Here is a 25204-nt window from a genome sequence, read left to right as displayed (position 1 = left end):
ATAGACTGAAACCCCATTTCGTGCGTTCAGAACTCAGCCTCCTGATGGCCACAGATAATGGAGTCGAAGAAGACTCCAAACCCCTCCCTGACCTCCTACGGACTCGGGAGAAAGACGGCTCCGTGGACGGGGTCCGGCTCTCGGAAGCCCTCACCCTGGAACAACGCCAAGAATGTCGAGACCTTCTGTTGCAGTTCGCCAGCCTGTTCTCCCTCACCCCAGGTGTCACCTCCTGGTGTGTGCACGACGTGGACACGGGGGACAGCCCCCCTATCCGCCACCGGGCCTACCGCGTACTAGATCGGGTACGGGCCTGCATCCAAGAAGAAGTAACCAAGATGCTCACGCTCGGGGTCATTGAGCCCTCAGACAGCCCCTGGGCCAGCCCAGTAGTACTGGTCCCCAAAGCAGCCACCCCCGGCACCACGCCAGAACTCCGGTTCTGCGTCGACTACCGGGGCTTGAATGCAGTCACCCGAACAGACGCACATCCCATCCCCCGGGCAGATGAACTAATCGACCGCATGGGAGCTGCCCGCTACCTCAGCATTTTCGACCTGACGGCGGGCTACTGGCAGATCGGCCTCACACCCCGGGCCCAAGAACGGTCTGCGTTTTCCACTCCTGACGGCCATTATCATTTCAAGGTCATGCCCTTCGGCATGAAGAATGCCCCAGCAACGTTTCAGCGACTCGTTAATCAGGTCTTGGCCGGGCTCGAAGGATTCAGTGCCGCCTACCTAGACGACATCGCTGTATACAGCCACCACTGGTCCGACCACCTCCACCACCTCCAAGAGGTGCTACAGGCCCTTCAGCGAGCTGGCCTCACGATCAAGGCCAGCAAATGCCAGATTGGTCAGGGGTCCGTGACCTACCTCGGACACCAGGTGGGAAGCGGCCTGGTGGCCCCTCTGCAGCTCAAGATCGCCGCCATCCAGTCCTGGCAGCCCCCCATCACCCAGACCGAGGTACGCGCCTTTCTGGGACTCACGGGCTATTACCGACGGTTCGTGAAGGACTATGGTAGCATAGTGGGGCCCCTCACAGAACTCACGTCCAAAAATCAACCAAAGAAGGTCAACTGGACCCCAGATTGTCAAACAGCCTTCGAACAACTGAAGGCCGCCATGTGCTCCGCCCCTGTGCTCCAGGCCCCCGACTACAGCCGGGAATTCGTCGTCCAGACGGATGCCTCTGACCACGGCATTGGGGCGGTCCTGTCTCAATTGAACCCCGAAGGCCTTGATCAGCCAGTGGCCTTCATCAGCAGGCGACTCCTGCCCCGAGAGCAACGCTGGAGCACCATCGAGAGGGAGGCCTTCGCCGTGGTATGGGCCCTCAAAAAGCTCCGGCCCTACCTCTTTGGCACACACTTTCGGGTACAGACCGATCATCGACCCCTGCAGTGGCTGATGCAGATGCGGGGGGAGAACCCAAAACTACTACGTTGGTCCATCTCCCTACAGGGGATGGACTTCACTGTGGAACATCGACCGGGGCAAGACCACGCCAACGCGGATGGCCTGTCACGCTTTTTCCGCCTCGACGAGGAGAGTCCCCAAGAGGATGGGTGACTCTCCCCGCCTTCAGCTGGGGGGGACGCATGTTGGACAGGCCACATGAAGGGCCCGCTCCCCCTCTGCCCGACCAGGCCCGAGCCCGGTCCCTCAAGTGTTACACACCACCCCTTCACGTTTTCCGTCCCCTCCGGGACCCCTGCCTCTGAACATCTCGACCTCGTGGGCCCGATCCACCACTGGGCCGCGCGCCCGACCTGGGCGCCATCTTGGATACTGCACCACGAGGCCGCGTGGCCTCCGATCGACCCTAACCCTGGGCCTGGCCAGGTCTCAGACATCCCGGCACCACCATCCACCCAGGAGGTGAGCGGACTACTTGGCAGGTCAATGGGAGAAAGAGGTGTCGATGGCTCTCCCCCGCCAGGTACCGCTCGCCCCCAGCTCCCCCGGGCGCTGGCTCCACTCCCCTGCTGGGTGTCTGGACTCCCTCATCCCGGACCTCCCGACCTCCAAGTGCGAGGGTCCGGACATCAAAGGGCAACAGCCCTATAACTGAGGCAGCTCCAGAGCAGGAAGGGAGTTGTATCCTGGAGTCGAGAGACGCAGAGAAGAACTCATCCTTGACGGACTACTGGCGCTGCCGTAGCCGTACCTTGTGAACTATCGTCCTGCCTGCTGGCGCTGCCGCAACCTCCGTAAACCTTCATCGTCGTCGGGACCTGCTGGCGTGGCCGCGGACCGTTTGTACCTCCATCTTCATCGGGACCTGCTGGCTCCGCCGCGGACCGTCGCCACCGTCAACCATCTCGGGACCTGCTGGCTCCGCCGCGGCCCGATCATCTAGAACGCCGAGCTCGAGGATTGAGAGCTATCCATCCACCCATTGGGTAACAAGACTGTCCCGCTACCCCTTTTCCCCACCAGAGACTCGAACCGAGGGGACCCCTGAGTCCAGACCTCCTTGTACCATTTAACCGTACTCGAAGAATTGCTGATAAAGTATTGTTTAACCTTATCCTTGTGTGGTGTCCGTCTGTGGGGGGGGAAGTTACTTGTCTGTACGATCGCTGGAGACGGCTCTCCCTGGAGACCTCTCCCCTTATACTCGGCCGACCCTCCCGGTCCGTCTAACACACACACTGAGCCACACACTGAGCCACACACACAGCGCCAGACACACAGCGCCACAGACACTCACACAGCTCCACACACTCACACAGCTCCACACACTCACACAGCTCCACACACTCACACAGCTCCACACACTCACACAGCTCCACACACTCACACAGCGCCACACACTCACACAGCGCCACACACACACACAGCGCCACACACACACACACACAGCGCCACACACACACACAGCCAGCCACACACACACACACAGCCAGCCACACACACACACACACACACACACACAGCCAGCCACACACACACACAGCCAGCCACACACACACACAGCCAGCCACACACACACAGCCAGCCACACACACACAGCCAGCCACACACACACAGCCAGCCACACACACACAGCCAGCCACACACACACACAAACAGCCAGCCACACACACAGCCAGCCAGACACACACACAGCCAGCCAGACACACACACAGCCAGCCAGACACACACACAGCCAGCCAGACACACACACAGCCAGCCAGACACACACACAGCCAGCCAGACACACACACACAGCCAGCCAGACACACACACACAGCCAGCCAGACACACACAGCCAGCCACACACAGCCAGCCACACACAGCCAGCCACACACAGCCAGCCACACACAGCCAGCCAGCCAGCCAGCCAGCCACACACAGCCAGCCAGCCACACACAGCCAGCCAGCCACACACAGCCAGCCAGCCACACACAGCCACGTACACAGCCACGTACACAGCCACGTACACAGCCACGTACACAGCCACGTACACAGCCACGTACACAGCCACGTACACAGCCACGTACACAGCCACGTACACAGCCACGTACACAGCCACGTACACAGCCACGTACACAGCCACGTACACAGCCACACACACAGCCACGTACACAGCCACACACACAGCCACGTACACAGCCACACACACAGCCACACACACAGCCACACACACAGCCACACACACAGCCACACACACAGAGCCACACACACACAGAGCCACACACACACAGAGCCACACACACAGAGCCACACACACAGAGCCACACACACACAGAGCCACACACACACAGAGCCACACACACGAGCCACACACACACAGAGCCACACACACACAGAGCCACACACACACAGAGCCACACACGCACAGAGCCACACACACCGAGCCACACACACCGAGCCACACACACCGAGCCACACACACAGAGCCACACACCGAGCCACACACCGAGCCACACACCGAGCCACACACCGAGCCACACACCGAGCCACACACCGAGCCATACACACACACCGAGCCATACACACACACACAGCGCCACACACACAGCGCGCCACACACACACAGCGCGCCACACACACACAGCGTGCCACACACACAGCGTGCCACACACACACACAGCGTGCCACACACACACACAGCGTGCCACACACACACACAGCGTGCCACACACACACACAGCGTGCCACACACACACACAGCGTGCCACACACACACAGCGTGCCACACACACACAGCGTGCCACACACACACAGCGTGCCACACACACAGTGAGCCACACACACAGAGCCACACACACACACACAGAGCCACACACACACAGAGCCACACACACACACACAGAGCCATACACACACACACAGAGCCATACACACACACACAGAGCCATACACACACACACACAGAGCCATACACACACACACACAGAGCCATACACACACACACACAGAGCCATACACACACACACACACAGAGCCATACACACACACACACAGAGCCATACACACACACACACAGAGCCATACACACACACACACAGAGCCATACACACACACACACACAGAGCCATACACACACACACAGAGCCATACACACACACACACAGAGCCATACACACACACACACACACAGAGCCATACACACACACACACAGAGCCATACACACACACACACAGAGCCATACACACACACACACAGAGACACACACACACACACAGAGCCATACACACACACACACACACAATCAATCAATCAAAGACATTTGTAGAGCGCACTACTTACCCGGAGGGTCTCAAGGCGCTGGGGGGGGGGGGGGGGGAGGGGGTGCTGCTACTGCTCGAACAGCCAGGTCTTGAGCTTCTTCCTGAAGGAGAGGTGGTCTTGGGTCAGGCGCAGGTCGGGAGGGAGGGAGTTCCAGGTCTTGACGGCCAGGTAGGAGAAGGACCTTCCTCCTGTTTTCGTTCTTCGGATGCGGGGGAAGGCGGCGAGGGCATGACTGGCTGATCGGAGATGGCGTTTGGGAGCGTTGAAGTTGATGCGGTTGTTGAGGTAGCTCGGGCCTTGATCGTGTAGGGCTTTGTGTGCGTGGGTGAGGAGACGGAAGGTGATTCTTTTGTTGACGGGGAGCCAATGCAGGTCTCTCAGATGTCCGGAGATGTGGCTGTGTCGTGGGATGTCGAGGATGAGTCTGGCTGAGGGGTTCTGGATCCGCTGGAGTCTCTTCTGGAGCTTGGCGGTGGTTCCGGCGTAGAGGGCGTTGCCGTAGTCCAGTCGGCTGGTGACGAGGGCCTGGGTGACCGTCTTCCTGGTCTCGGTGGGGATCCACCGGAAGATCTTCCGCAGCATGCGCAGGATGTTGAAGCACGACGCGGAGACGGCGTTGACTTGTCTGGTCATGGAGAGGGAGGAGTCCAGGATGACGCCCAGGTTGCGTGCGTGGTCTGTCGGTTTGGGTGCGGTGCCCAGGGCAGGGGGCCACCAGGAGTCGTCCCAGGCGGAGGGCGAGGAGCCCAGGATGAGGACTTCCGTCTTGTCTGAGTTCAGTTTCAGGCGGCTGGTCGTCATCCACTCGGCTACGTCTTTCATCCCTTCGTGAAGGTCGGCTCTGGCGGCGGCGGGGTCGTTGGTCAGGGAGAGGATCAGCTGGGTGTCGTCAGCGTAGGAGATGAGCCATACACACACACAGAGCCATACACACACACAGAGCCATACACACACAGCCATACACACACACACAGCCATACACACACACACACAGCCATACACACACACAGCGCCACACACCCACACACACACACAGCGCCACACACACACAGCGCCACACACACACAGCGCCACACACACAGCGCCACACACACAGCGCGCCACACACACAGCGTGCCACACACACAGCGTGCCACACACACAGCGTGCCACACACACAGCGTGCCACACACACAGCGAGCCACACACACAGTGAGCCACACACACACACACACACAGAGCCACACACACACACACACAGAGCCACACACACACACACACAGAGCCACACACACACACACACAGAGCCACACACACACACACAGAGCCACACACACACAGAGCCACACACACACAGAGCCACACACACACAGAGCCACACACACACAGAGCCACACACACACAGAGCCACACACACACAGAGCCACACACACAGAGCCACACACACAGAGCCACACACACACACACAGAGCCACACACACACACACAGAGCCACACACACACAGAGCCACACACACACACAGAGCCACACACACACACAGAGCCACACACACACACAGAGCCACACACACATAGAGCCACACACACACAGAGCCACACACACACAGAGCCACACACACACAGAGCCACACACACACAGAGCCACACACACACAGAGCCACACACACACAGAGCCACACACACACAGAGCCACACACACACAGAGCCACACACACACAGAGCCACACACACACAGAGCCACACACACACAGAGCCACACACACACAGAGCCACACACACACAGAGCCACACACACACAGAGCCACACACACACATAAAGCTACACAGCCGCACACACACACAGAGCCACACACACACAGAGCCACACACACACAGAGCCACACACACACAGAGCCACACACACACAGAGCCACACACACACAGAGCCACACACACACAGAGCCACACACACACAGAGCCACACACACACAGAGCCACACACACACAGAGCCACACACACACAGAGCCACACACACACAGAGCCACACACACACAGAGCCACACACACACACAGAGCCACACACACACAGAGCCACACACACACAGAGCCGCACACACACACAGCCGCACACACACACACAGAGCCACACACACACACAGAGCCACACACACACACAGAGCCACACACACACACAGAGCCACACACACACAGAGCCACACACACACACACAGCCACACACACAGAGCCACACACACACACACAGCCACACACACACACAGCCACACACACACACAGCCACACACACACAGCCACACACACACACAGCCACACACACACACAGCCACACACACAGCCACACACACAGAGCCACACACACACACAGAGTCACACACACACAGAGCCACACACACACAAAGCTACACACACACACACACAGAGCCACACACACACACAAAGCTACACACACACACACAGCCGCACACACACACAGAGAGCTACACACACAGAGAGCTACACACACACACACAGCCACACATACAGAGCCCCTCCCCGACACAAGAAAAAACACCAACAGTTATAGTGTTTTCAAATATTTGACAGCGCAGACAGAATTAGGCAGCCTTTACTTTTTCTATGCATTTGGGTCACCTTCGGATATTAACTAAGTGCGGATGTAGCGGATTAGGATGCGATGCCAAAGTTCACTTCCTGTCTGTACTTTGTCCTACAACCCTTTCCACCTCGCCTTGAACTGAAGGCTAACCAACACGAGCCCTCATAAATCAGTGTCCAGATTTCCTGGGGCTGCGAACGACACCCGTGCAGAAGGTACAGGTGGGGAAGTGAGAGAAGGCGTGATCTGGCTTGAGGCAAGTTTCTCGCTCTGCTCTGTGCACCTATTGATTACTGCCTACTACCGGGTTAGGGTGCTGGCCTCCCTTGCCCCTCCCTAATGCAGTTCTTTAAAGAAAAGAAAACTGCTTCCTGTTAAATGGCGAAGTGATTCTTTTACACAGTATGACAACAAATCAAATCTAAAATTCGTGTTGTGTGCTCGCTGCACCAAAATCGTCTAAAATAAAAGCAGAACGCGAAAGGTAAAATAAGTTTGGGGATTACATGCAAGATGGGCTTCACAGGTCTCTCTCCAGGAGAAATATGATGTAATATTTAATATGAGTGTCAAGATGATCTGTTATCCGATTTATATTCTTTGAGTCAGCATTAATGGTCACAGGGTAGTGCTTTAGCTCCCGAAAGACAGTTTTTAGAGAAAAGAGGAGACCACTGAATTGTGACCGAAAATTCTGGGTTTAAATCCCGACGCGACCACTTGGACATGTTGTGTGATTCTGTAAACCATTTTAGCTCGCTGTGCCAATCGAACCCCAGGGCACAGAGTGAACACGCCTGTCTCTGCAGTGCAATGAATGCCAGTCGTGACCTCGTCGCCTATCACTGCATCATGGGATGCAGTTCCAGCGCTGCCCAGGCACATACTGTGCACCCAGTCATTGACGTCGGAGTACATACATGCCTGCAACCTATCTCTCACACACACACACACACACACACACACACCAGGGACACAATGACACAGGAACTTTGTTTAGCACAATGGATAGCTGTGGGTGGGTGGTAGGTGCTCTTTCCATGAAGCAGAGCCCGGCGCTTCCTCTTACCATCCATGTTCTCCCGGTTGCTGATGTGCTGCAGGTTGCAGCCCGTGTCCTCCGGGCTCAGGTCTGTCTCGGGCCGGTAGAACTCCAGCCTGGAATGGGCATTTCTGCGCAGCTTAGGGCTGGACGACACGCAGCAGGACACAGTGTTCCCCATGGTGCCTCCCCGCCCGCGTCCACTTTGAAGTCTTCTCTACCCCTCGGCTGCTGCTGGCACGGGTAGCGGGGGTCACTTTCTCCCCCTGCTGGCACCCAGAGAGCAGCAGGGCTGGGGTGTCTGGTCTGGCCGCCCTCGGCGGCTAGGAGCCGGGCACAGTCCTGGGCAGAGAGGGGCTCCTTCCTTCTCATCTGCACATCCTCTGCCGGCAGGCACCCCCGCAGCCTCAGCCTCCACCCGGGTATGCTCCTGCGTGCATGGGAAACAGGCAGCGGCGCCCTAACGCTCCCCACCCAGGGCGGGCTCCGTCAGGGAAACAGGAGGCAGCATCGCGGGCACCGGCGGCCACAGCTTGGGGGGGAAGGGGGGGGGGGGGCTTTTCCTGGTGTTGCGTCTGTGGCCGCAGCAGGCATGACTCAAGTTTTCTTTTAGCCCGTCCTTGGCGCCCCGACTTCCTGCTGGGGTGAAAGGTTCCTTATCTTCTTTATGGGGCCATCTGGACCCATAAAGAAGATAAGAAAACTTTTACTTCAGCAGTAAGTCAAGGAACCCAATCTGAAAAGGACGGGGCTAATAGAGAAAGGAGAACGTCACTAGGACCTCTTCTCCAATGGCTGGCCACCGTTTAGGAGGCCAACCAACGGAGAAGAGGGGCGGGGTTTAACCCTCGCTAGTGAGGTTCACTTCAAAACATAAAATCTCAAGAGCTCAACTGCGCATGTGCGCAGTACGCCATGCGAGACCTAAAAAGGAAAGAATTACTACAATTCCGGACCCAACCACTAGATGGCAGAATAATGCATAGCATGTGAACCCATAAAAATATTCGAGCTGCAAAACTACACCAACCTGTAAAACTATTTGTTTTGTTTAAAAAAAAATACAAAAATCACAGAAAAAAAAATAAAGGTTAAAGTAGTGTTATAGTTTAGCGAATTTGTCGGCGACATTAATGTTTTGAGCTTAAAAAAACATCAAATTTACCAGTTATAGTTAGAGCCAAGTATAAATTGCGCCACTCTCATACACTGCTTATGACATCGCTGATGACATCATCCAAGTTTCTTTTGTACACATTGCTTTATAAATTGGTATACCATTAGAGCTATGGAAGTAAGAGCAAAACAGCTCTGAAGAATATGAAGTGTCTTTACTGCCATCAAACATACAATCACCATAGCTAAAGCATCTTGTTATTTGCAACATTAACCCTATACCATTAACTTCATGGGTAGCCAAGTTCATGCTGACTGGTAACCACAGATGAAAGGGGTAACCTATCCTGCACACAGTGTTCAGTCTGTGTACATCTGTTCAGGGACAACCAAGTCCCTCCAGATACTCGGGCCCGCTTTCAGAACTAATGCCCTACTATGGACCATCTTTACCTGTATCAAACCTCTGACAGCCACTAAACCTACATTATGAAATGAAATTGATATATCAAACCCCTGACAGTCACCATTGAGAAATGAAATTGATATGAGAAAAAAATGTGGGTACTGTTAAAAAAGTTTATTCTATGGAGAGACACCCAACTATAACATCCCTTAATTTAAGCCCATAGTATTTTTAGAATGGTATTTAAATGGAACTGCACACGTTTTGGGTATTTGGTGACTGTTCTATCACGATGTGGACTGTCCTGTTTTGGATGCATTCCCCTAGATTTTCACGGATTCTCTATCACTGCAACTCTAAAATTTGAAGATTCGAACTACGAAGCTAACTGCAGCAGGAAAGCAGCTGGATATTGGCTGATGAGTGGGAAATGGACCCATTTCCCCTAGTGTTTCTAGTAATTTTTATATGTCTCATACAATAGCGCATGTGCTGTGCTGCAAGATTTATTGTTTACTATTCAGTGGGCTTACAGTTGGCTGGCTTCCTAAACAGAGGGCAGCCATTGGAGGAGAGAGACGTCACTCGAAAGAAGCTCCGTCTCTTTCGGATTCGGGTGCGTGTTCGTTCTGGTCTTTCCACTTTTTAGCCACGCCCCTTTTTAGAACGCCGAACACGCCCCTGATTCTGAAAATGTTCGGAAGCTTGCGTCCGCCATTTCGGACGTGTCCCCGGGATCCGTGATTTTGTGGTGAGTGCTGTGTCCCCGTCCCCGAAGATGGGTGTTAGACCTGGCACCTTGGCGGGAGTTTCCCTTCCACTTTTTGCTGATGTGCCTCAGATGTTTTTGCTGGTGTCCGCTGCTCAGGGCACTGCGCCACGGCCAATCCGTGCCGCAGTGCAAGTGCTCCCTATGTAAAGTGTAACTATGATTGGTATTCCTGATTGGGTCATTGGATTTACTATCAGTCCCCAGTAGAGTGCACCAGGAGTGCCAGGGCTTGTAAATGCCAATGCTGCTAGTGGGCCTGCAGCGCTGGTTGCACCATCCACAGAAGCAGCCTTTTAAAATGTGTCTAGGGTCTGCCATTGCAGAACCTGCGTGCAGTCTGGTACTGTCATGCTGGCGGGGCAAGTGCACACACTTGCCAGCCCCTAAACCTTCCCTTAACTTCATATTAGTCACCCCTATGGTAGGCCCAAGGGCAGGGTGCATTGTAAGTGTAACGTAGGACATGCTCTGTGTGTGTCATGTCCTGATAGTGAATTACTGCCATATTCGTTTTTCACTATTGTAAGGCTACCTGTTCCCCTTAGGCCAGATGGGCTGCTGGAATTATTACACTCTATAATCCCAGCAGGCTCAGGGAGCATGGTAGAAAATAATGTTTAGTATGCCTGAACTCCGAATATTAAAATACTTCTTTTAGTAAAGTTTATTTTAATATCCTGTGTTTGCAAATGCTACTTTTAGAAAGTTAGCATTTGCTTGCCTAACCATTTCTGCCCGCCTCTGCTTGGATGTGTATCTAACTGTCTGGGATGTGTGAGTGACAGGGCTGGGGGATGACAGGTGGTGAATGCAAGGATTACACTTTAGTGGGAGGTAGGAGTGCCCCTTGACTCTTAATCAGGCTGTGCTCTGCCACCACAATGCTGGCTCCGCCCCCTGGGGAGCGACTGATGACTCAGCCAGCACCTGGCCCAGGAAGGGCGAAGCACTGTCCTCAAGGTACTCCTGGCTGCCCCTGTCCACGCAATGCTGGCTCCACCTCCTGCGGAGCGTCTGATGTGCCTGCCCCTCACACTGAAAGAAGACACCAGAGTACACCCAACAAGTGCTCAGAGACTGAATGGAGTTATGCAAAGGCCCCCCTGGCCTGGGAGAACAAAGAAAACTCTGTATAAAAGTAGGAGCCCTGCTCCTTGTAAATTAGATCCTGTTTGCGCAAAGAAGAAGCTCTGCCTGAAGAGGAGGACCCTGGAAGCTGCATGGAGAAGTACTGACTCTGACCCCAAGAGACTGGCCTGTGGTGGGTGCCTTGCTGCTGAAGGAGAGCAGGAGAAGAAAGACTGAAAGACTTTGCTTTATTTTGAACTTGTGCCAAACTCCTACAAAGATCTCCAAGGGCTTGCGGTGGAACGGGCGCCTGGTACGCTCGTGAAGTATTTTTTACCTCTGGTACGAGTCGCACCCTGCTGTACGACTCGTACGCCCTGACAGACCCGGCCTTAACGTACGCGTCCCACGCGAGAAGCGTGAGCTTTGGCAGGCCGGGCCCGTAGTGCGAGCAGGAAGCGCACAGGAACCCACGAACCGTTCCGCAACGCCTGGGGCACCATCTACAACACGGAGGAGCCTGGTGAGGACCGGGTTACCTCTCTTTAAACTGTTTTTATTGCCTGCATTACCTTGGAAGTATTGGGAGAGGTTAACCCCTTTTGGAAGTCTAAGAACTATTTTGAAAAGCTGAACAAAGAACTGGGGCAACCTAATTACAAGTAACTGGAGCCCGTGTTAACTGATAAGACTGTATTTATAAGCCTGCTTGAAATATATAAAAGTTATATTTTCACACTAATACAGTCTGGTGTCATTGTGTGGTGGGTTGGTGATTATTGTGTGTGATACTGCAAATGTTTAACCCTATGCACTCCAGAGTTTAACCTAGACTGCTTGCGCCACACTACCTAGAGGGTGAGATGGGGTTATTTCTGGGAGTAATCCCTTGCCCTGACTCGAGGAGAGGGTCCCTGCTTGTCGCCAGTGCTTCACTGCGCCAACCAGAGACCCCCAGTTCTAACAATGGGCGGCTGTGCCCGGCCCCGCCGTGGCTACGTCCGTCATGGGGGAGAGCAGCTCCCGGGGACAAGGGGAGTGGGCATTTAGTAATGTCTGCCCAGAGCAATTTGTAGGCGCTGGCCGGGACCCGGTCCAACTCGGGCACCAGGATCGCCACTGCTGCTGCTGGTCACGTGGGTGCTTGTCCTGCGTGGTATCGGGATGGGGGAGGATAGTGAGTCTTCTTTGCCTCTCTCCTCTATTGGGATTGACTGCCAGTAGCTCCCGCCACGCAGGGGGATGCAGCCCCCAACTGGGACGCGGCCCTCACCAGCAGGGCACTTCCAGGGTCCTGGCCCCCAAGCCTGCCCTCGCCTACCTCCTCGGGGGTGAGGCACAGGGTTGCACTAGGAGGAGTGGAAGGAGCAAGACGGGACTGTTGCCGGGGGGAGGGGGGCACACCAGTTGCCGGATCCCCCATATCCCAGTGTTACCCGACTGGTCCACGGCACCTTCCCCGTTGTACAGCTTTCCCCGCTGCTCGTGGCACCTCAGCCTCGCAACCACTCCATGACACCTTCCCGGTCTGTGCGCATGGCGATGGGGGTGGGCGCCTCTTTATCCCTATTCCTGCCAGTCACGCTACCCCTGCCTTTCCGGTGCGGCGGGGCAGGCAGCGGAGGTTTGTTCAATTAAGTTTATTTCAGGTCCGCCCACCAGCATATCATCCGATGCCCCCGTGCCAAATGCCCATGGCGAGTTGCTTGGGTCTCAGGCGTTTTTGTCGGGAAGCGCGATGAGAACTCTGATAGATTCGCCCTGTATGCTCTGCATAGGCGACTGGGAAGTTTATAACTGTCACGGTACAAACTAGGAGGCCAACGATTAGACGACAGTCATGGCGGGTATTTATGCGTGGCGCTGCCCGTAGCCGGTTTTGGACGTACAGGGAAATGTACTTATTCTTATATGCATAGGCGCTATGAGACCGCGCTGAAAAGTAAAGGCCACGATACATGACTAGGTAATGCATCGAGCACGGTATTTATTTATCAATAGGTCCAGTTTTGCATTCGGGATGCATGCTAGGAAAAAGGGAGCGCTTTCAATTGGAAGTCGTGTTTAACGTTAAGTTTGAAAGCGTGCTCACAACCGAGCACTTATAAGAGAAATATTATTTGGCTTATGCCTCTTACACAATCTGCATGCGCCTGGGCAAATCATTTATTCTCCCCGTGCCTGACAAAAATGAATGTGTCCACTGTAACTTAACTGGTGCTATTTAAAGTGCTCTGATCCCTGTTTTGGATCGCAGTTAGTTGGTGAGGCCAATGAAGCATTACAAGTTGGGGAGACTATGTAAAAGGAACCACATTTCATGGTGTACAGAAATAAGTCGTTTCGACACGAACTTTAGCAGTGATAAGTTGAGAAAAGGTTTCTGTGTTCGGGGAAGAGGTTTGCAGGATCCACGTGTTTATTGATGCCTAACTAAGATGCACTAGAAACGGGATAATATTTGAAGGTGTCTATATAGCCAGGAGTGGTAAGCTAATATTTGTGATGGTTGAGCTAAAATGATCAAGATGTCAATCATTTTAGTACAGTCGATGTAAGAGCTTTAAGAGCTCTGAAAGTAAGTTCTCATTTAATATATAGTAATAATTGAAGCAACGAACTACAGGAAAAACATTCATGATATATTTACACATATAAAAATGTGAGAATACTTTTGTGTTAGGGCCTCAAATTGGAGAGCACCCAGTCGATGCTATTTTATGCTTGTCCTCGAGGAAGGAATGGTACCGGGTGGATTTGGTACTGCGACAAAACATTAATTAGGGACCGGGTGAACAGCTTTGTCACGGTGTGGCTCTGTGTGTGTTAACTCTGTCTATATGTGTGTGTGTGGCTCTGTGTGTGTAACTAAGTGTGTGTGGCTCTATGTATGTGCCTGTGTGTGTGTGTGTGTGTGTGTGTGTGTGTGTGTGTGTGTAGGTATGTGTAGGTGTGTGTAGCTCAGTGTGTGTGTCTGTGTGTGTCTCTGTCTGTGTGTGTGTGTGTCTGTCTGTGTCTCTGTCTGTGTGTGTGTGTGTGTGTGTGTGTGTGTGTGTCTCTGTGGGTGTCTCTGTGGGTGTCTCTGTGGGTGTCTCTGTGTGTGTCTCTGTGGGTGTGTGTACCTGTGGGTGTGTGTACCTGTGTGTCGCTGTGTGTGTGTCGCTGTGTGTGTGTCGCTGTGTGTGTGTGTGGCTGTGGCTCTGTGTAGATAGCTTTTATTGTGGTTGGCTCTATATGTGGATGCCTCTGTCTGTGTGAGTATGGCTCTGTGTAGGTAGCTCTATGTGAATGCTCTATGTAGGTAGCTTTGTGTGGGTAGCTCTGTTGATGTAAATGCAATAAGTAATGCATTTGCAAACAATAAACATATTAGCATTGTAAATGACAATGCCATTTCTTTAACGATTAAGCTATTGCCTATGTAAATGACAAGGCCATTTATTAATTTAAAATAAAAATTAAAAAAGCAATGCTAATAGCTCTACCTTTAATAATGCCGAGACCATTGCATTGTAAATGCTTGTTTTGGAAGTGTTTCAGTATTATATTTCCTGCACATGCAATGTGCTTTCCTACTTTTAACACAAGCACATATGGCTTATTATTTATGTTGTTTTCATCCTATTTGCTATCTTTATTGACACTTAAGTTACTTACACCCACAATTTTACTACTCTGCGCCACTCTAAGCAATTCTGATGGACTTTTCACTACTCTTTGCCACGCCAAATAAGGGCACTCTGAGCCGTCTCTCCATCCCCCACCCTACACTGCTCCATTTCACTCTGGCATTCAATTTTACTCCACACAATGATACTCTATACCGCTGTACTCCACTCTACAAAATTATGCCGTTCAACCTCACTGTCTAATCCATGCCACTCTACTCTATACCAATCTACATCACTCTACATGAACTGCTGCTGAACGGCAGCCATGCTGATGTACAGCATGTCTGAAAGACCTTGGCAAAGCCAATCGCTCTTAGATAGGTGCGACCTTTTGGCTTTGCCAAAGCTTGTTCCCATATGTCTTTGGAACTTGTATGAACTATCAGGTTCTGAGGTACGTGCTTAGGCAGATCGTCCAATGCTGGCTTTCTCCTTTCGATTCCGGTACGTGTAATCCTGAATTTATAATGCATTAAACAGGGAAACGAGTGGGAGACTGTAAAGAAAACAACCTGACTGGATGAGATATTGAGGCGCGGACCTAAGAAACTTGAGAACTCTGGTATCATAGATGCTGCAGCAGACACGGGCCCTGACTTTCTACAAAAATGCCACGCCGACGCAGTGCAAGGTTTACAAAACACATGGACTAGTCTAGTGCTTTAGAGCTGCGCCACCCATTGGCATTCTCCCCTATGTTTAGAAGCAGTGGTGTAATTGTGCAAACCCCGCTCAATGAACGTCCCTAGTAACTTGTGCTTCTTACTTTCCAGGCTAACATTGCAGACTTTGGTGAGAATCAATGGGTGACCTGTTTCCAGGAGTCTGCAGAAGCGATCCTTGGGCAGAACGCTGCATACCTGGGCGACCTGAAGGAAAAGGTTTGTACAGAGTAAAACTGCTGCCTGTGTGAGGGCACAGCGTAACAGTGCACCGAAAAGAAGCTGGTCTGTGACAGAGCCTGTCTTTTAATGTTGCTTTTTTGTTTCTTTTTTTTGTTTAATTGTTTTTACCATTGTAAAGTGTACCAACTCAAAGAATAACCTGCCAAGTAAGAAAGAACTACATCACACCCCAGCCCCTCTTCTTTATAGTAAATGTGCATGCCTTCAGTGAAGATCGTAATTATGGTATCGTGGGTATAAAATCAACTTCAACTTCTTCATGCCGAAAGACCTACTGGTCAACCCCTGAATGATCGTGGCCAAATGAACTTGGTGTATACCTTCATGTGTCCGACAAAACTGGTCATCTTTCCCTAAACTTGCTTGTAAAATCATGCAAGTGCTCTGCATCCCACTTCCCCATCCCACAGTCCCCTTTTCACAAGTATTCTCAACTTGAGCCCCAAAATTCTTGCTCTTTACATGTTACTTCAAACTATTTGGGAGCATTAACTTAGCCGGGACCTCTGTCCTGATTAAACCTATTTTAACAAGTTAACCGTTGACCTCCTCATGGTCTAAGCTGAAAAGATTGAAAAATGTTTTGCCTCTTTTGAAATGCTTTGTTTTTCACTACCTTGAGGATGCAGTCCTTTTTAGGTGTTGCCTACAGCACACATGCTCTGCTTAAAGGGACTTATAGCCCGCCCATTACTCACCATTGGTTGGGTCCCATGTCACTCGTTTTCTTGCTTCCAATTAGTCAATCCTTTCTCCTTGCCTCCTGCTTCATTCTCCCTCGGCCCCTAAAGAAACTCTCTTTTTATTGTTGTTGTAATTAACTGTTTTCCAACCCCATTTGTTTTTTAACTAGGTCACCCCGCCGCCATTGTTTTTCACCCTCTTGTTTAAAAAAAAAAAAAATCTTTTTGGAAGGTTTATATAGCGCAAACGTGGCCTAAAGGCATTGGAGCGCTTTACTTGAGCACCATTTACTTTACACAAGAACAAATTCATTTTTTTGGGTGGGGCACAGGGAGTTTGTGATTTGCCCAGAATCTTAGGATGTTGTGCTGGGGCCAAGACTTGAACCTGGTAACCCAGGTCTAGAGGAGGAAGTTCTGGCCTTAATCCACAACCCCTTTAAAAACGTCAACTATTCCAAATAGCTGGTGCAAAGCAATTTGGCTTTGTTAATGTTTTTTAAAGATGTTGCACACCAGCGTGGACTGCTGTGCAACATGTTAATTTATTTTAAAATGCTGGACGGTCAATGCTGGCTGCACTATAGCGCTTTGTTTTTATTTACTTTGAGTCATTTTGCTCTGCAACATCTTTACAAAAAAACATTGACCAGGCCAGTAGGTCTTGCATAGGTGAAACCTCTTGGCTTTGTAAATGCTTGTTGTCATATTGGAGACTTTGGCTCCCAGGTCGGGCTGCGTTCCTCTTTCAGTTTGTGGTGGGTAGGCTTGTCGTGATTCTGTAACATGTTTTCATGTAGAATGTTTTTCCATTGTTGTAAAACCAAACTGGTCTGAAACCTCCTTTTAGTTGGCTGTGGAAGCAAAGTTTTTGTTGTCTTTAATCAGATTTTTCATTTTGTCGACTGCATCATGCCTGCATTCTTGCTCTGAGACCTTGTTTTCAATAGTTTTCCCCCACCTCCCCCAAGCTGACTTCCACCCCCTTGAGTTCAGTATGTTTAGTTTAGTCTCTGAACAGGTAACCGGTCTCTTAATCCGGTCCTTGTTGTTGACCATCACTTGGTCTCTTAAAGTAGATGTTGGTTTGGCAGGTTTTTCATTATTGCTCTTGGGTCATTGGGAGTATTGAAATCTTTCCACAATATTTCTTTTTTTGTCTTGTTGAGCTTTTCAACTTTTCATCTTTCCTCTGAATATATTCGCTGTCCTTTACTCTTATGATGGGATTTAGCCCCATAATTCGTGCTTCCTTTGGCCTCTTTAACCTTTCATTTTATTTTCGTTCACTTCAGGGCACGTCCAGTTTGTGTGATCCGTACTGCTGCCTCCAGTATGACCCATGTCTTGTGCTTCCTGTTACTTTCTTTCAAACATGTTGCATTGGCACCATGATCCAGCCTGGCCGTGCTTACCGTGTCTGTGCACGCAGTGAGATCAATCAATCAATCAATCAAGGAATTTGTAGAGCGCGCTACTCACCCGTTAGGGTCTCAAGGCGCTGAGGGGGGTCGCTACTGCTCGAACAACCAGGTCTTGAGTTGCTTCATGAAGGCGAGATGGTCCTGTGTCAGCCGGAGGTGGGTGGGGAGGAAGTTCCATGTCTTGGATGCCAGGTAGGAGAAGGATCTTCCCCCGGCGTTGGTTTTGCGAATACGTGGGACGGTGGCGAGGGCGAGGCTGGCGGAGCGGAGCTGGCGGGTGGGTGTGTAGAATGCGAGGCGGTTGTTGAGGTACCTGGGGGCCGCGTCGGGGAGAGCCTTGTGGGTGAGGAGTCGGAATGTAATTCTCTTGTTGACGGGGAGCCAGTGCAGGTTCTTCAGATGGGCAGAGATGTGGCTGTGGCGGGGGATGTCCAAGATAAGGCGTTCTGGATGCGCTATAGTCTTTTCTGGAGCTTGGCTGTGGTCCCGGCGTAGAGGGTGTTTCCGTAGTCCAGGCGGCTGGTGACTAGGGCCTGGGTGACCGTCTTCCTGGTTGCGGTGGGGATCCATCAGAAGATTTTTCGGTGCATGCGCAGGGTGTTGAAACAGGACGATGAGACGGCGTTGACTTGCTTGGTCATCGTGAGGGAGGAGTCCAGGATGAAGCCCAGGTTGCGTGCGTGGTCCGGTGGCTTGGGTGCGGTGCCCAGGGCAGGAGGCCACCAGGAGTCATGAACTACATAAAGAGTATCTAGGAGTCAGACAGGAAAAGAGGAACTCCATTCATCAGAAAACCTTGACATGACAAAAGCAAGTATTGTGAATTAAATCATTAGATAACGCCACGTGATTAGATATGACAAAGTGCACGTGGTTACTCTACTGGGAAAGACAAACCCAAGGGTAGGTGAAAATATTCCCATCAGTTGTCGATCTGTACCGCCACTTTTACATCATATGGGTTCTCCTTACCCAGGAGGTGGTGCAATCACAGTCACAAGGATCTAAAAGGAGTGCGAGAGCCAAAGACCCTTTGTTTATACCTGGTGGGCGGTGTCCGTGTGAAGGGACAACTGAAAAAAGCAGTGCAAATATGTGACTAGTGGTAGAATAAAATTGGATCAGGCTGAGTAGAAGTGTAAATTTTAATAATTTCTCTCGGCTCCCCAAGAATAAAAACAAAAGTGAATAAACAGATTTAACAAAATATCTGTTCAGCAAATAGTGATCAACATGTTTCTGCATAGATGGAAAGCACCAATGCACTCATCAGGACCTAGGTGTTGCTACTGCTGTTGAGTTAGTGAGAAATATAAAGATAAAATGGAATCATATCACCTGCCAGGAGTCGTCCAGGCGGAGGGCGATGGTCCGAGGTTGAGGACTTCCGTTTTGTCAGTTCAGCTTCAGACGCCTGAGCTTCATCCATTCCACGACGTCCTTCATTCCTTCCTGGAGGCTGGCTCTGGCGGTGGCGGGGTCGTTGGTGAGGGAGAGTATCAACTGTGTGTCGTCGGCGTAGGAGATGATGTTGAGGTTGTGTTTGCATGCGATGGCTGCGAGGGGGCTCATGTAGACATTGAAGAGGGTGGGGCTAAGCATGGATCCTTGTGGGACGTCACAGATGACTTCGGTAGCTGCTGACCGGAACGGGGGGAGGCGGACTCTCTGGGTTCTGCCGGCGAAGCACGAGATGATCCATTCTAAAGCCGCACCTTGGATTCCAGCGTCGCTGAGGCGTTACATCAGGGTGCGGTGACATACGGTGTCGAAGGCTGCTGAGAGGTCCTGGAGGATGAGTGCGGTGGTTTCCCCGTTGTCTAGCATAGACCTGATGCGATTAGGGCGGTCTCGGTGCTGTGGTTGGCTCAAACTCGACTGTGACGGGTCGAGGGATCCGTTTGTCTCGAGGAAGGCGGAGAGTTGTTTGTTGACCGTCTTCTCGATGACTTTGGCAGGAAACGGGAGGAGCGAGATGGGTCGGAAGTTCTCAAGGTCCGCGGTGGGATTTTTCAAGATGGCGCCGAGTTCGGCATGCTTCCAGCTCTCTGGGAAGGTGGCTGATGCCAAGGAGCTGTTGATGACGTTGCGGAGTTGGGATGCGATGATGGAGTTGGCTTTGTTGAAGATATGGTGTGGGCATGGGTCGGTAGGGGAGCCGGAGTGGATGGTGCTCATAGTGCGGGCGGTGTCTTCGGTGCTGATCGGGTTCCAGGTGCAGAGGGTGGCGGTTGGGTGCGCTGGTCCGGTGGTTGGGTCTTTGGTCTGTGCGCCGAAGCTGTCGTGTATGATGGCGATCTTGCGGTGAAAGAACGAGGCGAGTGAGTCGCAGAGGTCTTGGGAGGGTGTCATGTCATTGTTGCTGGCGCTGGGGTTGGAGAGCTCTTTGACGATGCTGAAGAGTTCCTTGCTGTTGTGGGTGTTGTTGTCCAGGTGCTGTTTGTAGGTGGTTCTCTTGGCGGTCCGGATCAGTTGGGGGTGCTTGCGGGTGGCGTTCTTGAGGGCTGTCATGTTCTGTTGTCTGGCTTTGGCGCCAGGTTTTCTCCAGGGAGAGGCATGTTTTCTTGTAGTTTGAGGTCGTCCGTGAACCATGAGGCTTTCTTGCTGTGGGGACCGCTGGGTGGTTTCTTCAGTGGTGCGAATTCGTCGGCGCAGTCGGTGATCCATTGTGCGAGGTTGCGGGCTGCTTCGGTGGTGTCCGTCGTGATGGTAGGAGGGTTCTGGCTGAGGGAGGTGGTGAGCTGGTCGGTGGTGATCTTGCTCCAGCTTCTGCGGGGGGCTTGTTGCGGGTGGTGGTGGGTAGTGGTTTTCTTGATCCCAAATGGATCATTCACTACTTAGTTCAGTCATATTTTGGAGCTTGGGGCTCATCCCCAATAATATTTGCTTGGGAAAGCCAAAAACCCAAAATGCCCAAATCTCACCCCCCAGGGAATGCGCAATTGGTCAGTACGGTGAGGGTGGTTCTTTATCATTTTCCTCAAATCGCTTATATCCCAAAAGTGATCACCAAGCAGAAACAATATCAAACCTCTGCCATAAACCTCCTTTACATACCAGTGATCAGAGTTTCTAGAAGGCCTTGACGTTTTCCCTCTAGTGCTCAACCAGGCACTCTTCAACTTGATTAGCAGACACAAAATTATTCAGAGCTCATTGAACAAAAAAAATGGGTATAATTTTTTCTTTACTTGGTAAGGGTCACTAAATGGTGATCCGAGGTTGATCTGGTCAGACAGGCTCCTAGCCATCTTTCCATCAGTGATGGACTGCCTCGGATGCAAATGCATAAATCTGATAAAAAAATGTTTTTTGCCACAAATTGTTTCTTTGAATAGTCTCTAGGCACCAGACTGAATCCTGACATTTTCCCTGCCCCTGTGTTCTGGCAGCTGGCGTCGTTCGTCTCTGCAAGTGACGTGCCTATATAGGTGCCACCCCAGCGTGCTGAATTTAGAGTTTGTTTCCGCATCAGTCATCACTGATCAGTGATTTTGATTTTTTTATCTGATACTTTTTTTATCTGATTGCATTATTAACAGCAAAACAAGAAAATAATAGCAGAGAACAGCAGATAGGGACTGTTGCCACTCAAGCTGGCGAAAAGTCGGACCATTGAGGCCCTCCGGCTCTGCCTTACAACAGCAACAATAAAGTAAAACAAAATAACGATGCACCCACCAGCAGCACATCATTCCACAGGGATCAGGATACGGACTGTGCCACACCTCCCATCGCTCCTGCCCTACCTGCATCTGTGGCATGATCATGCTATGAAAGATCTTAATTTGGCCTCCAGAGACTATTCCTGCTGGGGGCACAGTTCCAAATATATCCCATGAAAGGTTGCCCACACGTTCCATATTTTGTAATATTTTTTAGGGCATCCCCTACCTATATAGATTGGGTGCTTCACCCCAGACTACAATCTAAGCCTCACTCCTAGTACTACAAGGAGGGGGCCCGGGTATCCTTCCATGCTTTCACAACATCCCATTTGGCGATTGTAACGCCCAGCCAAAGCAAGACCCACTTGTATCTGTTGCCCTTCTTCCCCTCTGTGATGTGCACTGCTGGGTCCTTGTCAGGGTCAATCCCAACGCTCACTCAAAGCAACCAAACAGCCCTTCCAGAAGGGAACCAAGACATCACAGCGCAATGTTGAAAATCTCCCATCTCAGTCTGACAGCGCAAGCAGATGGCACTCAATCCGCCCCCTTCTCGACAGTCTCCCTTCTAAAATAGGCCCAGTGTAGATAGTGCAGCTGTATCAGGAGGTATTTGGAGGCCAGGACTCCCACCAGTCCTCAACCTCAAGGAGGCCTAAGTCAAGAGTCTAAGCCTCCTGAAGAGAACCCTTAATACCTTACCCCCTTTGGAACCAAAGGCGGTCAGGCATTAATAACTAGGGAACAATAGTTGTTGGTAATCTGGTGCTGTGGAATTTCCACCAGGAGTATTTTTTTCCTTCCAGTGGGCTGAATTCTGGGATATCATTCAAATGTGTGATACAGAGTTGAAGAGCATGACTGAGATGTAAATATTTATGAAATTGTGTCTAAAGGAGACCAAACTCATCTTGGAAATCAGTGAAGGTCTTTAGTGAATTCTCTTCAAGTAAGTCTCCCAGCCGAGAGATGCCGATAAGGTTCCAGTGCTGGAACACTTGCAGCCCAGCCATCTGACGCAGGCCCGGACCCAACCTAAGAGGAGTCTCCAGTGTAAGTTGTCCTGTCAAACCCATGGACATCGTTACTTCCTTCTAAACCATAAGGACCATGCAGGTGGGGGGGGGGGGGGGGGGCCTGGAAGTGCTGTCTCCATTATAATAAATAATGGAGAGGCATCCCACAATGTGCCCACCCCTCTGATTTATAGACCAGATCTCTGATACCCCGAAACCACCAGTCATTCAGCACAGCCAACTAGTAGGACCACACATCCGGTGTGGCAATGCCACCATCATGAGTGGAATTATAAAACTTAGCAATTTTAGGTAAGCAGTGGTTCAACAGAAAACCATGCAGGAGCGAGTTAATGCGTGTGTAAAGAAAAGCAGAAACTGAAATTATGAAGTTGGAATAGCAGGCGGGGGAGAGCCACCATCTTAAAGATAAAGCAAGGGGTGGGTGTGCGCCAGGTAATGAAGTCCAGAGATTAATATTGGATTTTCAAAGAAAGCCTTTATTTTCAATTGTTAATTTCTTACGATACAGACTCATTAAACTCAGCCAACGCTTTTCGTTCTCTCATGGAGAACTTCATCAGGGCTCAATATTAGAGAAACGGGGCACCCCTGACTGATACCACATTCAACTTAGTGGTGTGGAAGTAGCCACTCCCACCTGCACTTTAACAAATTATTCCATACAGAGGAGCTTCACATAACTAATTTACCGGGGTCCAAAATGTATTTTGGCCAGGAGAGAAAACCGGAACGGCCACCGACAGTCAAAGGCACTCGACCATCATGGTTGCCACTTGGTGGCATGTTTTATCATAGGGTTCCTCCCGTTCCGCTACAGAATGGGGCGTGCTACTACCTGTAAATAATGCGGGAGCACTGAATGGTTTCCTGTAGATGGTGATAGAATAGAAGGAGGGGCGGTTTGATTAAAATTAAAAATATCTGCCTGGTAGGAGAGTAAAGCTTTAATCTGTCCTCCAGACTTATGGTTAAAAAAGGGGTAGAAAAATAGAAAGCATGGATGTAATGACCCTTCCTTTCTACAGGTCTACATGTTTGAGTCCATTCCCCATGGCTTTTCTTCAGGGCCAAGGAACTAACTGCCTGATTCCACTCCTGACTGAACAATATAATTGCTGCAAAGTGACTTCACACATTCTACATGCTTATAAAGATTTTTACCACCTACTGTGTTAATATCTGTCAACCTGCAATACATATATATAAGGAGTGAATTGGCTTGCCATAGGTTATGGCAGATACAAAGGTAACAGAACACTTCAACCAGCTAGATGGGGTAAGCGCGCTGTGCTAAATATCTTTAAAAACACCTGAAAGTGAAGAAAAGTCCATGTAGGCTGAGAAAGGAATGTTTAGGTGAGTACATCTATTAGGAATAGTGGTTTGTTTACCCACAGTGCCCGGTTTAGTATAAGGTCTATTGAGGTGTGCAGCTCCGCAGCAGGACTGAGGTAAAACCCCCTCCAGAACAAACTTCACGGCCACCAATAAACGTCAAGCAACCAATGTGGTGCCTAATCTTTCTTGTTGCAGGTCTAGCACCTCTCCCCAATGGCAGAGCGACTGATGTGGCCCGAAATGACTGCCATGTGGTCTCCTCCAGCTCCTGACTGTCCATGAACCTCCAGGTTCCCCCATCTGCCCCCCACCCCACTAGGATGCTAGTTTTTTCCCACACTTCTCATCTCACATTCGAAGAGTGTCCATTCCGGAAGGGTGGGCCACAGTGGCAGCTCCTCCGCTAAGGCAAAGGAGCTTCGCCCCACTGCCTTCAAGCAGGAAAAGAAAGGAAAAAAGTATGATGATAATGTAATGTTATTATCATTTTATTTTGTCCTCCTGCTGCAGGAGCTTTTGTGAGAGGGCAGGGCTGAAGAGCAGGGGAAGAGGGTACAACCCTCCTAATTGGCCGCCCAAAACATGTGCCGTTTCAGTGTTCTTCATGCAGGCTGCATCACAGCCTGCGTGGAGAACCTGCCTACCCCTCCAGCCCCTGTCTGAGCCACACATCATGGTGCTCAGACCAATCAAAAGTGCTGCATTGCAGAGTTAATTGGTCTCGGGAGCATGTGTGCCGGGTGCTTCTTGTTCCTGGAAGGCAAGAGCAG

The 25204-nt window shown here is 51.2% G+C and overlaps 1 protein-coding gene across 1 annotated transcript in view; it reads left to right on the top strand.

Moving 5' to 3' along the window:
* Window positions 1-25204, top strand: part of RPA1 (replication protein A1) — a 276446-nt gene that overhangs the window by 237039 nt on the left and 14203 nt on the right. Inside the window, exon 15 of the mRNA XM_086955196.1 lies at window positions 16150-16257. Coding sequence (XP_086811322.1) covers window positions 16150-16257 — 108 coding nt within the window. The remainder of the gene's footprint in view (window positions 1-16149; window positions 16258-25204) is intronic.

This window comes from Lissotriton vulgaris, chromosome 2_1, assembly GCF_964263255.1.
Source record: "Lissotriton vulgaris chromosome 2_1, aLisVul1.2, whole genome shotgun sequence".
In the NCBI taxonomy this organism is placed as follows: domain Eukaryota; kingdom Metazoa; phylum Chordata; class Amphibia; order Caudata; family Salamandridae; genus Lissotriton; species Lissotriton vulgaris.
Note: the sequence above shows the minus strand (reverse complement) of the source record. Positions and strands in the feature narration are given on the sequence as shown.